Source organism: Oryzias melastigma, linkage group LG5, assembly GCF_002922805.2.
Source record: "Oryzias melastigma strain HK-1 linkage group LG5, ASM292280v2, whole genome shotgun sequence".
Classification (NCBI taxonomy): domain Eukaryota; kingdom Metazoa; phylum Chordata; class Actinopteri; order Beloniformes; family Adrianichthyidae; genus Oryzias; species Oryzias melastigma.
In genome coordinates this window covers 24,128,949-24,144,558 of record NC_050516.1, presented here as the reverse complement: position 1 = coordinate 24,144,558, position 15,610 = coordinate 24,128,949, and the positions used below count along the sequence as shown (strand labels likewise).

The window sequence follows — 15,610 nt, the reverse complement described above, 5'->3', positions numbered from 1 at the left end:
CTTTTTAACATTTTTCATTTAGCTTTCAAATTTAGTTATTATTATTTTTCATTTTACTTTTTATTTTAATTTAAAAATTTTTTAAATTAATATCAATTAATATGAACAGATTATGGGTTTAGTTTAGCTGACTCTTTCAAATATAGAAAAACTTTATTAAAAAACATAATTAATCACAGATGTACAGATGTGTAGTTTGGAAAACTGAGGTATCTGCTGTAATAACCACGTCTAATCAAGTTCTAATGTTTTGTTAAGACCCCATTCTGTGATCTTGTGCTGCAGTGGGTATGATTTTATCTCAAAATCCAACAAAAAAAAAGTTTCAGTGGAAAGCCCATTCACTCACAAAAAATAAATATCAATTTTTGTCATTGTACCTTGTATGTTGATCCAGTTTTAATAAAGTTTTTCTCCAGTACATTGTCACACAGGGTCCAACTCCTGCCCAACATCTTCAATCAAAAGGGGACAACCAAGAGACAGACTGTCTTCAAGATGGTTCTTTAAGTACTTGTGGTTCAGTAACGTGATCTGAAACCGGGAAAGTGAAACCATGAAATTGCTTCTATAGTCCTTTTTATACATAATTTATCAAAATAAACAAACCTGCAGCTCGTTCTTGGCCTCTTTGTTCTTGATCCCCGTTGTTCCTTGTGTTTGTGGGTCAACAAGACGCCGGAAGCAGGCGGCTTTGGTCACAATAATGCCATTATGAAGGGAAAGCTCATCATTAGGAAGTCCCTGAAGACAGAGATCAAATCAGTGAGGCTTCGTACCAGGGTTCGGTTATGGAACACATGGTTAGCATTAGCCAGGAACTGACCTGAAGGTTCCACTCGCTGACAGTAGAAGCATCAATGAGCAGCTCTGTTATGTCGAGATTGTTGCCGAGTGGGATGCTGCGCTGCTTCAGCTCGCTCTGCCACTCAGTGAGCAGGAGACTACGAAACTCCTGAACGAAAGGTCCAGAATAAGAGAGGAAGGCCATGGCCAGAAGAACATCTCCTGAAACAGAAACATGTTAAGTCAGTAGATGTGATACGCAATACAAATAAGAAAGGGTTGTTAGTAAATGGATATTCAACGGAACAAATATTTTTTAGATTCAGTTCAACTCCAACATGCAACATATCTCATCTTCCCAATATAAATAATATAATATCTAGATATATTACTGCAACCACTGCCCCTATCCCCCTGTAAATCCTTCCCTCTCTCCTTCATTTGAGAAAGGAAGTCTCCACTTGCACAGAGAGGACTAGCCATCTTTGTCTGGTGAAAGACCATGGCCGCCAATTCTCATTCTGACCGCTATACACTTGACTGTAAACCACCCCAATCCACATTAAAGTCAACAGAAGAAAATAATCCACAAAAAGCAGAGAGGAAATCCACAAGGGATGAGACTGAACACCTGTGGATTGGACGGTTAAACTCTATAAACCCTCAAGCACTCTGCGTGAAGCTGATCAGATGTTCTACAATCAAGACTAAAACCACACTTCTTCTCCGTCGTCCTTGCCTCCAGTACCCCGGAATGATGTGATCCCTTTGTAGATGGAGCACACTCCCTGCCTCCTCCCCTTTCTTGAAAAGAGAAACCACCATTCCAGTCTGCAAGTGCTACATATATTTTTTACATCTTATTTTTCTGTTGGGCGTTTAAATAATCTGATATATTTTACATTTAGCACATTTGCTTGTATTAAATATGGATGCAAATACAATGAAAATCCTGCAAATATTTAAAAAAAAGATATTCAACTCGTGAGTTAATATTAGCTTTGAACTCTATTTTTTCGTCAAACTAAAATAAAAAACTGACCATGGTAAGGAAAATGCCAAACTCAGGATTCATGTCCACACTGTCTCCATCAATGAAGGCAAATGTTTTGTGGTCAGAACTACTGCAATCTGCTGGGCTGCCACTGACAAAACTGGGAGCTTGATGCGGTTGAACTCATCAGTACAGCCCCACTAGCCAGGCTGAGCCAGACCTGGAAATCACACAATGGCAGGGTTAAACTTTTAACCATGTTCTTTCTTTCTTTTTTTTTTTTGTTAAAAGGTTGTAGCGGTAATTTTAAATGTGTTTCATAACTATTACCTTTAAATATTCTGATCAGAACACTTAAACACCACCACATACTTTCCGAGACTTCGCCCTACGTCTTTAATAGTCTCAGTTTTTCTTACATTTCGAAAGCAAAACAATTTAGACAAAATAATCTAACGTTTCCAGAAACATCTCCACAGTGTGGTATAAAGGTCATTCTTTCTGAGCCTGCATTCAAGTTAAAAATAATTTAATTTCCGGTATTAGATTGTGTAGATCATAACCTAAATTACATTCCGTAAATTACATTTCTATTAGTAAACCTAACATTTTTTTAAATGATTATAGTCTGTTTGATGTAAAAATCGCTCTGATCCTCATCTGTTCCCGCAGGATCTGCAGGAGCTCCACCCATGAACATGCCAACAACCTTAGCTAAAGTGATGTAGCACCTATGGAAATAAAAGCACACATGTGTGGTAAGTAAAATTTAAATGAACACAAAGGGCCACAAAGGGGCCTAAAATTTGATAAAAGGGCCAGATCAGGAGCAGATGCGTGGAGTGTCGCCTCACACTCCTTCAAAAAAGACAAGCACTTGAAATTTTTCCTTTCCTTAGAAAAGAAAGAAAAAGAAAACAGAAAGAAACAAAGTTGTACAGTTAAAATTATAGCACAAAACAAACTGTTTACCTTGTGGTGGTGGTCTGGTTTAAAATGCTGCATAGTCAGTAGTGACTTTTCAAAATTCTTTATAACTCACTCCATGATTCTCTTTTTTTTTTCTTTTATGAACCTTAAAGTATAATCTCTTTCAGCAAAAAAAAGTGTGATACAGAACAAGAGGCTCGGGAACACTGCCTTTAATTTACAGTGGCTTCTAAAAGAGCACTATGGTGTTGGATGACCTGTTCACCAGGCAGTTATCCAAGTCCTGCTCTCACATTACCATTCATCTTCTCTTATTACAATAGGGGATTGAATTGTTCTTCAAAAGTAAATTGTTTAGGTCAAAAGGTTTAAAACGTGTCTTGTCGTAACTCATCCTCTGGGGTTTAAAAAAAAAATGTAATTACATTAGTTGTGATATTTTTATTTTAACAAATAGGCAAAGAAATGATCAGATATCTCAGTTTATTAACAAGTTGTTCCTTTATATGCCCTTTTCTGTAAAAGTACATGACCAAAATACACAAGCTTTTATTTTTCTATATTCCACAGTTTTAATGACACAGAAAAAAAAAAAACTAAAGCTTGGCATCATCACTGCATGGGTTAATATTACAGTGCATTCATTAAATATGTCAATATCTCCTAAACTTGTGCGATTGTAAATGGACAGCGTATTAATTTGCTATAAGCAAGATCCAATATCACCTTAACAGCTGTATTCTTATGCTCAAAATTAGACTATGGCAGTTACTTAAAAATTAGCCTGTTCTGTTAAAGATGTGGAAGAAGTGTATATTTTAATCACAGTTTTTGCAAATAAAAACATTTCATTAACTGCTTTAAATGTTGCAGAATTTGGCACTATACCAATCTTATTCTATGCAGGCACCCACCTTCTACTCCTCCCAGAACAAACATTAACTGAACTTCTGGCAGTTTTTTTAAAAAACAATCATCGCCATCTAGTGGACTAAGCCTTACATTACAAGTAAAACACAAAATAACATCACAAAAGAAAATACATTAATAGAATGCTGTCCGAAACAGAAAGAAACATAGGTTGACATCACTGTTTATTGAGAATTGGACTGAGTGACCCCCTTTCCCCTCTGGTTCCTAATAGGAAGCACCCACTGATCCCAAAATCCCTTTTGTTGAGAAATAAACAACTATTACTCATTCATTATATTTGTCTCAATACCAATATTTGCTCTAGTATAGCTTTTTAACATGTTCTTGCTATTCCTGTTTGTTTTATTTTCCTTATATTTTATTTTCCATATTATTTATGGTTATTTTTGACAAATATAAAGACTGAGTAATAGCAGCTTATTTCTTCATAGAAGTCTATGATTTTGGCTTCTTGGAGCCAGCAAGTACTTCCTGTTTGGAACACAAGGAGGGAAGGGTCACTTGTTTCCACTGAGTGGTACGGTCTGATCCAGTCTGGTATTTTGAGCGTTTCCAATATAAAATTGACTCATTAAGCTGGACCAAACCGTACAATTTTTGGGCCCCCGTTGGTTGTAGGTCCATAGAAATGGAACACCCATTCAGGCTACTGTTGAAACCCATTCATTGATTCACTCAAAAAAAAGCATTTGTTGGGTCTACATATTAAAATTATGAAAAGTATTTCCATCTAAATCAAATGTGTCCATTGTTTTTGGACGATGGAAGAATGCTGGAGTCCCCGTAGAAAATCCACGCATGCATGAGGTGAACATACAAATGTCAATGTCAATGTGCTACAATGTTTCTGTTTCAGGTCCTCCAGCGGGGACTTGAACCGAGGCCTTCTTGCTGGAAGGCGAGCGTTTAATTGTTAGTAAAAGTATTTTTACTCAATTCATTTTGGTGGAGCTTTTCTTTTCAGCCATCAACATATTTTATAAAGAAACGGCAACACCACCCTACTAACTTTGGTTCCTCCCAGGTTTAACTTAGAAAATAAAAACAACATTTTATTTTATTTTTTAGGTTTCTTATCATTTATTAATAGATATAAGCATCCTATATTTAGTCGGGACCCCATAAAAACAGAAGAATCCTTTAAGACATCAAACTTTTAACTTGAGATCTGCTGTTATTCATTATCTGCTGTTTCACTCGGAAGGAAAAATATCAACACGTGATTTTGGGTTGTCAGATTTAGTAAACCAAGTAAAAAATAAAAAAAAGTTGGCCTCTTAGCTCCATATTTAACTATGTTTGGGAATAACTGTGAAGCTTATCATTCTAAAATAGAGTTAATATTGGTTTTGGGAAGCAGGAGTCTGGATTTTTTGCCCCCCAAAAAATGTTTCGGCCGGACTCACACAATTTAATTTAATGTAAATTATGTTTCAACTCGGTTTCAAAACTCCATGTTTTTTGATGGTCCAAGTTAATTATTTTCAGAAGAAAAAATTAAAATCTTTAAAAAAAAAATGTTTTTAATCAAATCAACATTATTTGTAATGATATAAATGTTTTAAATATGCTTACATGAAAAGCTATGTGAATGTAAACACCAGCAGTAAACCCTGTTTTCAGAGTCAAATCATTTCATTATTAAGCTGGGGTTCTTCATGCGAATGTTAGCAATAATTCAATAAAACTAAGTGGTAACAGAGGCTGCTTTGTTATGAAGTCCCTGTAACACACCACCAGGCAGATCCAGGCTATAATGAAATTTGTTGTTAAGATACAAATGTGGTACTGTGCTCTTCATCATTCATAATTAGAAACGTTGAGAACCTCTGCTTTACAGGAACAACAGTACAAGTGTGATGGAGAAGAAAATAAATCAAGCCAAGACATCAAACAAAGAACTGCACATGGAAAAAACAAGCTCATAACTTGATTTGATGAACAACAATGCCTGTGGCATAACCACAATTTTGTGGACTTTTCCATTATAGGAGCCGGATAAAACCCATTTAACTCCATCTCATAAATTTCTTAAAGATGACAGGCAACGTCTCAAAAGTCAGCACTTTTTTTCAAGTAAAATGATTATAGATATTAAATATGCATATTTTCAATCAGGGTTTTTTATACGGCGCCAAATGTATTTATTTGCCAAACTTTTATATTATTCTTCTTAGGGTAAGCAACAATATTGTGTCCTCATTGATTACTTAATAATGTACTTTCACTCTATATTCAGAAGTAACTAAGCCCCTGTCTATTTGAAAATGTATGTAAAAAAATATAAATATTTAAAATGTTTCATGACGCATAAAAAATTATGTCAATACGGACAATAGTCCCATAATTGTGGGCAAGTACATTTGTGGGATGAGCAGCAGATTTGAGTGGTGAGTGAAATTTCTAGTGCCAAAAAGCTTTTTGACTGGGTTGACATTTTAAAACCAGGCAACACCAGTAATCAAACTCAATGTGGTCAAACCCTTAATGCTGTGTCTTCCTCATTTCTTTAATTCCTATTAATTTAACACATTTTTAAACTGATAATAATCTAAGGTTGTTTGAACTTTACCCATGTGTTTCATGAGACCAGGTGAGGACTTAACATTAAGCAAAGGAGGCGATTGCCTGGGTATCCCAACATTCTTGAGCCCTGAACTGAAAACTTAATTAAAGTGTCTAAAATAAATGTTACGCCTATTTTTGTTTAAGTCTATCATGAAAAAACACACCCCAAATCACTGAAATGGCATAAAACTGATCATGTGAATGTGTTTTGACTCCCACCTCCCTCAGCAGCAATGGAAAACTCCAGTCAACATTTAGTTAGTCAGCAGAGAATTTAGTTCTCCAGATTGGTCGGTTTTCCACACAATTGAGCCGGTTTGATTCCATATTTGTGGGTGAATTTTGTTTTCTTCTGATGACATAATTGCGGCGGGTTTGGGATTGGTAAGTTCCTTATTGAAATGCGTGTCAACCAGGGGAGGGAAGCAGTGCCTCACCTACCATCACCTGCCTCAACTGCCGTCATGTGATATGAAGCCCACAAATAATAAAGTAAATATTTGTCCACTAACCTGTTCCATAAATGGAATTTATGAATTTGATCCTAATCATTTCATTTTTATCATTAAAATCACAGTCATTTGCAAATTTCCCGTTCAATTTCAGTGCAGATTGCAGGGTCTGCCACACAGCACTTCTAAAATGATTTTAGTTTTTAAATACTTTTTAAAATATTTGGATTCTTGACACTGAGTCCATCTACTAGTAGACAAAAGGAGAGTCTAAATAAGCATTTTTTTCAAAAGGGGTGGAGTATTAAAACCACTTCAGGGGGCCCCATTTCTATTTTTTCCCTGGGGTCCTCTGCATGAAACAGCAACAACCAAGAGTTAATAACAGTGCATGGCAGTGGCAAAAAAAAAAAAAAAAAAAAAAGAAGAAAATTGGCAAATATTTCAATGCAGCAGCAAATTTACTGAGCACAGCAACTCATCAAGCAGATGCTTACACCACACAAATGTGACATCTTTCAAAGGGGGAATATACACACTTTCCATCAGCAAAGGATTTGTTGTGTTAAGAGTTACTCATATCAATGAGTTAAAAGTGAGTTAGATGCAGAGCCTCCCACCTCCTCAATGTGCAACCAACAGTAATAGCTTCAAAAACAGACCATGATTACAGGTTTGCCAGATTGCGTGATCTGAGACTAAAACGTATTGGGTTGTAAATTCAATGAATCCATCACTTTATTTGTAGATCACCTTTCATCAACATGCTAGGACCATTGACAGTATACAGAGGTGGACAATGCATCTGTGACGTCACCCATAGAAAATGCCTTACCTCCAGTTCTAAGCAGAATTCAATTCAGTCATCATTTTTCCGCAATACGGACTTTGACTCTTTGGAACCAGACTACGTTAATAAGCAGTGATTGGTCGAAGTTGGTTTGAGTCATCATTTCTGTGGTAACCCCTCTTGGTAATCAGGAGTGAGCTTGTTGGAAAGCCACACCCCTTCCACTGAAAGAGGGCTCGGGAGAATCTGTCAAACGTTTGAACGTTTGAGGTGGGGGACAACACATGCTTATACTGAGGCATCTGATTGGTCAATTTATAACTTGAATAACTTATGATAAAGACAATATTTTATGAGAAAAAAATAGGTTTAGTAATAACATGCTAGAAAGAGGTACCAGAGCGAGAATGGTTATTCTGACAAGTATAATGACTTAATAACAGTTGTTTGTTTTTCTGTAGAAGTCTATGGGGTTTTGGCTTTCTGGGTCCAGCGGTTACTTCCTGTTTGGAATGCAACGGGGGGGAGAGAGTGATGTGTCCAGTTCTAATAGACAGTCAATGTCTAGGATACAAGGTGCTTGTCATAAAAGACATAAATAAACAGAGGATCACAACAGATTAAAATCAACAACAATCAAAAGATAAGAATACAATAGAAGGAATGCTGTGTGTGTGTTTACCCAATCAAATTTAAAATTAATTTTAAAACATTGTGTTTGTGTTTTTTAGTGGTGCTTGTGAACATTTTGACCATGAAAATGACTACAGAATGGCAATTAATTTGTTAATATTATAGTTTAAATTAATATTGAATGCCTTAGACATGTATCCACTTTTGCAGCTTTTTTTATCTTTTTTATTAAATAATAGCAATTAACTACACCATCACATTCGCGATGGTCTTGCTGCAGAGTGCTGCAGAGTACATCCCTCCCCTTGCTGTTATGACTCGTATAAACAGACGAAGGAGACAGAGTGAGAGAGGCTGTAGAAGAACAGCGATGCCCTCATGGACAGATGTGCTGTGTAGAGCTGATTTTCAGCTGCTGACGGTTCAGTTTGTCTTCAGGAGCGCTCCTTTAGTGAATGTGGTAAGGGAAAACAAATACTTTTTTCAGTTAGCCACCATGATTTTCAGAGAAAATGTATGCTGAACAGGAAGGGAAAAAAAGCCAATCATCAATTCAGACATTTTTCGCTGTTTAAGTTAGTTTTGAGGAGAGTAGGGGAAAAAAATGTCATATTCGGATTTGAAGCAGACGGAACACGAGGACATGATATACACTGCCATCGAGACAGTTATCGCCCTGGCCTCTGTGATGGGAAATGTACTCATAGTGGCAGCAGTGTGTGTGAACCGGGCTCTCCGCAGCCCCACCTTCAGCTTCATCGCATCTCTGGCTGGGGCTGATATTGCCGTGGGACTCTTGGCCATTCCTGTGGCCATTGTCATCAACTGGGGAATCAAGACTCAGTTCTACACTTGCCTCTTCCTCTCCTGTCTGGTGCTGGTCATCACCCAGAGCTCCATCCTTTCCCTGCTGGCTATAGCTATTGACAGATTTCTGCGAATCAAGATTCCTACCAGGTGAGGAGCTTATTAATCACCAACTGATGAGAGTTTTTTCTATACTGGGTCAAGATTGTTGTCGATTGTTACTCTGTGATGACAGTGTAGCAGAAACTGAAAGGTGGATACTAAAAAGTACATGGCTGTACTAGCAAGAGCTTTCTAAATGTAAATTCTCAAACAAATTATTCCAGATATACATGTATACATACACTCACTGGCAACTTTATTAGGTTTCATCTTGCTAGTACGTGGTTGGACACCATTTTTTCTTTCAAAAGTGTCTCAATCCTTGGTGGCATATATTCAACAAGGTACTGGAAACATTCTCTAGAGAGTCTGGTCCAAATTGCCATGATAGCATCACACAACCACATCCCAAAGGTGATCTATTGGGTTGAGATCTGGTGAGTGAAGAATATTTGAGTCCAGTGAACTCATCGTCATGTTCAAGAAACCAGTCTGAGATTATTCCAGATTTATGACATGGTGCCTTATCCTGCTGGAAGTAGCTTTAAGAAGATGGTACACTGTAGTCATGAAGGGATGGACATAGTCAGCAATAATACTCAGTTAGGTTGTGCTGTTAAGATCATGCAGAATTGGTACTAAGTGCCCCAAAGTGTGCCAAAAATATCCCTCAAACCATCAAACCACCACCACCAGCCTAAAGCACTGATTCAAGGCAGGATAGATCCAGGCTTTCACATTGTTGATGCCAAATTCCGACCCTACCATTTGAATGTCTGGGCAAAAATTGAGTCTCATCAGACCAGGAAACATTTTTCTTCTGGCATCAACAAGAACTGCCACTCACTGGATATTTTCTCTTCAATGGACCATTCTCTGTAAGCCCTAGAGATGGTCGTGGTTGAAATTCCCAGTGGATCGGCAGCTTCTGAAATACTCAGACCAGCCTGTCTGGCACCAATAACCATGTTGCGTTCAAAGTCAAAGTAACAAAGTAACAATTGGACAGGCGTGACTAATAAAGTGGCCGGTGAGTGTATTAATGAAAAATGTTTTTAATGATTTGAGCTCTTCCCTCAAGGCTCCAAAACTCACAACAGCACAGCAAGGAAAAAAATCTGGAATAAGATTTTAGAGAACAAAATCTTTATTTGAACCACGAGAGTTTGTGCAGAGGAAGACATTTACAGTGTGAATATCCTGCTTTTAGTAAAACATTAATCAATTATTGGCTTGATGCAAATCAGTGAGTTGGGCACCACAACCTTTTAGCCAAATTAAAATGTCCTGTCTGTCCACATTACTGAAAAAAGCACAGGTTTCTGCTGACGCTGGCAGCAGCCCAAAGTTTGTATTTGTTTATTAGTTGGATCGCGGAGCTCAAAGTGCTTGGAAATAAAATAAAATAAAAAACTTTGGCTGACACTGATGTATAGAAAGTTCATTAAAGTAGTATGAATTCAAGTAACTAAAAACCTTCTTTTGCACAATTTTCTTGCAGGTACAACGATGTAGTGACCCAGCGAAAAGCATATGTTGCAGTTTGTCTCTGCTGGATCCTTTCTTTCCTCATTGGATTTGTCCCAATGATGGGTTGGAATAACCACGCCTCTGTTGGCATCAATAATTCCAGTGAAATAATATGCACTTTCACAGCTGTAATACCAATGAACTACATGGTGTATTTCAATTTCTTTGGCTGTGTAGTAGTACCACTGTCTATAATGATTCTTCTGTATTTGGAGATCTTCCGAGTGATCCGAAAGCAGCTTAACCGCAGAGCAGAGGCCACTTGTGATGCAAGCAAGTATTACCGGAAGGAACTGAAGTTGGCCAAGTCGTTGGCATTGGTATTTTTTCTTTTTCTCATGTGCTGGCTGCCAATACACATTGTTAACTGCATCACCTTCTTTGACTCAAGAAAAAGGAATATATCCAAGCTTGCTGTGTATGTGGGGATTGTATTGTCTCATGGGAACTCCGCCATCAACCCGATGGTTTATGCGTTTAGAATAAAGATGTTCCGTCTCACCGTGATCCAGATCATTCGCCGCTACTTGTTATGTAAATACTCAGAACCCCTCACCCGACATCCTTCCAGCACTCCAGGCTTTTTTGAAAAAGAAGACATAAAGCGGTAGCAAATGTTGCAAAGTTCATTTCATCATACCACATAGTAAGAGTGCATCGATTAAATCACTCAACGACACAGACCATGGAAGATCAACCTATTAAAACAGACAGCAAAGCACTCAGATGAAACTTGGGATGCAGTAATATTACTCAGGCTCTGCGCATAAATGAAATAAACAAACAAATAAATGATCATCCCATTACTGTCCAACACGCTTTATTCACTCACTGAGCTGTAAAGACGTGAGAAATATGATCCTAATACCCTTTAGAAATGATTGGAAATGCTAAATTATTCATGAAAAGTTGTTAATGTTATATTAAGAAGTAAAAATAATGTCCATTTTTGTACTAATATTTCTACATCAGTGGGATGTTTTAGTAATGTCAGACAAAAATGAAATAACACAAATAAAATTCTGCATTCGTAATTTTCATAACTGACTTTAAAAAACTTGACTTGATGTTCTGATATTATGACAGCATGAAATCCTGAAATGAGTTATGTAAGAAAATTTGCAGATTTTATTTCTGAAGAAATGAATAAAGGGAAAATCAAATGAGTTTTTAACCCTTTTAGTCATCTACAATTCTTGCCTGAACTTGACCAGACACATAAAACCACACAAGACAGGAATGACTTTGTTGGTTGATAACCCAAAGAACAAAGACTATGGGGTATAATTGCTGCCGAACAACTTGCTTTTCATGAAATAAGGCTGGGTTTGTACCAATTTAGTATTTATTGGTAAGCTTATGAATAAAAATGATTGTCCATTTTTTAATTACATGTACATTTTTTTTAAATTTTTTATTTGACTAAAAATCTGGCTAAATGACTTACAGTCGTATGGTCACTCTTTACAGTCGGTGATGGATCAGAAAAAGTGTTGTTTTTTTGTATTTTTTGTAATAAAGCTTTCTCTCCAGCACTATGTGTGTCATATATTGTTTAAAATGAAATGTTAAACTTGCTGGTAGTGTTTTAAAAAATATCTTGATTACCAAAATCAGCTTTAAAAAGCTAAAAACCTCTCACGCAAGGCAGCTAAGCAATGACTTGTTTGTAAAATTTGTTGGGGAAATTAGTCAAATGATGTTAAATGAGATTAGCTATAAAGGTAAATTAAGGAATAATATTGTGGTTTATTGCTAAAACATCCAGATTTGTCCCCTATTTGGGATGTGTTACACAAAGTCTTCCCAGCAGGGGGAAAAAAAGCCCTGCTTTTAGTGCAAATTGAAAGTACAGTAAAGTCACTACTGGAAATGAATCTAAGCCCTGGCAGGAGCAACTCACCAACAAGCCTTTAGGATATGGGGATCTCATCAGCTCATTAGAGCCATATTTTAAAAGCTGTGGCAGGGGGCTGAAAGGGTCCATAGCCTTTGAGTAAATTACCGAAAGAGATTTAAGCTGACGCGATTTATTCTAACACACCAGCTAAAGCTTCTGCATCAGATCTGCATTGTCATCATTCTAACCTGTTCACACGTTTATTACATTTATTTGAACATGTCAGAAATGGTTGATTTTTTTTTTTTACTTAAAGTGAAATTTTACTTTTTTCTGTGTTACACCTTCCCCCCTCCACCTTTGTCTGTCTGTCTGTATCTTAGTCACCCCCATGGTAATGCGTGTATTACCATCTGTCACCTTCATCCTCGCTGAGGGATTTGAAACTGCTGAGTGTGGGTTAATCCTTAGCCCTCATCTTAATGAGGAAGGTGTTGCACATCCAACTTGGCATTCACTGCTTTTGGATTCTGTGTTGTGTCCCATTGAATGAGAAGAGCCAAAAATAGGACTTCTTTAAAAGTTTTTCATTTTCCTTTTCTTGACTCGTATTAAAAAACTACTGTACTCTTCTTCAAGGTAAGATTGTTCATTCATTTTAAAGAAAAAGTTTTTTTTCAAAATTGTAACCAAATCTATTTAACCCAGGTTTTCAAATGTACCTTAATGTTTTGTTTCTGTTCCTATTTTTTTTCCCCCCAGATTCAGTAAAACCTCCAATCAGTTGCATTGTATCACCTCTAAATGGCTGAGACCGACGGTGCAGATGAAAGTCAAGACCTGGAGGCTCCAGAAGAAGACTTAGACGATGAACATCAAGCTTTGCTGCATCTCAGTAAACATGGAGAAGCTCGGCGTTTGCTGCCGTGGGAGCAGTGGACTTTCAAAGAAAAGGCAAACTATTGCATGGACCGGATCTTCCTTGGGATTTTGGTCCTTTTTTTGATAGTGTTGCTGGCTGAATGTCTCTATAAAATGTGGTATGTGTCAAATGTGAATAAGGTACCAGAGTTTGTTTTAGACTCTGTGTTATCTCTGTTCAACTGGCTTTTTACTCAAGAAAGACACGAAGAACTGGCTGAATTGTAAAAAGATCAGAAGAAGGTCCACTTTTGATGACACAGATGTTTTTGGATTTTGTACAATGGAATGCTTTTCATACAAAGTAGTCTTATCTGAACTTTGACTTTCATTTAAAATTATCTCAAAAGGCTTATTTGTATCTAGTTTTTAGCCAAATGGAGAACAAGAAAGGTATTAAAACACAAATATGGAAAATCAGTTGTTTTTGTTAGAAAGTGTGTCTATGTCAACCACTGAAATAATTGAAAATATTATGGACAAAGATATTAAGAAATATAATGTAAAGTACTTGATTTTTTTTTTTTTTGTATTAAAATCAAAATGAAATTGATGCCATGATCTCAATTACACTTAAGAGCATAAAGAACATCTTGCAGAGTTTTACATGAAAGACTATATGGATAATTAACCGCGTGGACAACGAACTTGGAATACTAGATAAATGACTTGTTTGTGTAAAGGTATTAGTAAATAAAAAAACAAGTCTGTGTTTATTTGTGTCTGAAAATTGACTAAAAGAGAGAATTTGTGGTCTGATAGATCAAAGTTTGAGATTATTAACATTTTTTATTGTCTTAAAGAATCAATATGGAAAACTGTGGGTTCTGGGCCTGTCACAGTAATGGTTTATGATAAAGAAAACTGATAAGATTAATAATAAATAAGAAATAATAAAAAAGAATAATAATAATTTGGCACTTTTACACTAGCTCACAATTAAAAAGATCTCCAAAATTGGAATCAGTCACATTTTTTTTTCCATACCAACAATCACAACTATACTAACAGATGAAAAACTTTCCAGTGTTTAAACACCTTAGAAAACATCTAAACATTTTACTTAACTATATTCCACATATTTTTCAAAATAGTTTTTTTTCAACGTTGACTGTCAGAAACAAAAAATAAATAAACAAAAAATAAATAAGTAATAAATTGTAAATTTTAAAAAAGTTATTGAAAAACAAATTATAAACTGAATGCTAGTAACAATTCTTAATTAGTTGGTTGACACTTTGTGCTTATTAAATCTTTATAAAATAATAAGCTAAATAAATAACATGGAAAATGTTAGATGTTATTTGTATGCTTTTTAAATAGTAAAGGATATCTCCAAACACCGTTAAATCAATGATTGACACCAACTTTTAAAATATATTTTATTTATTTGAATACGTATTTAAAAATATTTTAGGGCAATAATAACCGTGGTGAAATACTAGAGCAGTAAATTGTGTCAAAAGTATATAAGTTGAGTTTCCATTACATTTATTTAGTAAAGTTTTGATTTTCAATTTGACAAATAACGTTGAGGCGCAGACTTATTACGACTTCCGGTTCCGCCTCCCCTCCTCTTCCGGAAACCCCTAGCGTGACCGACGTTTCGTGTCTCTTTAGACTTAAAGTAAGATTAAGATTGTTGATGTTATTCATTCCTATTTGATTGTTTTACTTTGTACATTAGTTTGTGACTGTAACAATACACTCGAATGTTGTGTTCCGTCGTGATATTTGTCTTTGTAAGTGGAGTAAAGATGTCTGCTAGCAGAGCAACACGTCGCGCCATGCTGCGGCCTTTCATCCCGCACCACTAATGTCGCGCAGTCAGGCTGTGATAAACTGTTATTTAAAATAAATACATAAAACATCTTCATTACTTTGGCCATTGTCACAGAGGTTCTACCATTTAAATGTGTTTTGTTTGGAGAGTGGGGCGAAAAAGAACAACGTTTTGCTAAGCTAACATGATGGAGCCTGCAGGGCTTGACGATTTTAAGATAAAAACGAGTCTTTGAAATATGAGTGCAAACTTTTTGGTAATTGTTATGTTTTTTGTGATATTGTTTTTTTTTTAATTAAAGCGGTGGCCTAAGTTGTTCAGTTGCCCTACAGAGATAAAAATAGCCCATAAGATGGTTTTGAATCCGACTAGTGGTCATATTAAGTAGTGATTTACAAATCAACGTTTAACGTGTTCGACAACATAATTTTACATTTTGCTACCTGTTCCTCAAAACCGAGGTGAAGTTAGTTGGATATTGGATATTCGACAGACATTCGCTCTGGGTGTAGTTAGGGACCGTCAACAAATTAAAGTTTTA

At 36.2% G+C, this 15,610-nt stretch overlaps 1 protein-coding gene across 2 annotated transcripts; it reads left to right on the top strand.

Annotated features, from left to right (window-relative positions):
- The first annotated feature begins 8,246 nt into the window (after positions 1-8,246).
- On the top strand, positions 8,247-14,002 carry LOC112145352 (adenosine receptor A1). Of its 2 annotated transcripts, XR_004947905.1 has the most exons (3): positions 8,247-9,043; positions 10,497-13,004; positions 13,128-14,002. XR_004947905.1 is itself a non-coding variant. In XM_024270519.2 (2 exons), the coding sequence occupies exons 1-2, from the start codon at positions 8,691-8,693 to the stop codon at positions 11,134-11,136; spliced, it is 993 nt and encodes a 330-aa protein (XP_024126287.1). In that variant the 5' UTR covers positions 8,247-8,690; the 3' UTR covers positions 11,137-14,002. The 2 variants fall into 2 exon arrangements, 1 of the variants encoding a protein (XP_024126287.1); XM_024270519.2 differs by having other exon boundaries at positions 10,497-14,002.
- The last annotated feature ends 1,608 nt before the right edge of the window (positions 14,003-15,610 follow it).

Excerpts from the sequence above, each read along its gene's own strand:
- LOC112145352 (XM_024270519.2), top strand. The coding sequence starts at position 8,691 with ATGTCATATTCGGATTTGAAGCAGACGGAACACGAGGACATGATATAC. Across the intron at positions 9,044-10,496 it reads CGAATCAAGATTCCTACCAG|GTACAACGATGTAGTGACCC; the intron begins GTGAGGAGCTTA and ends ATTTTCTTGCAG.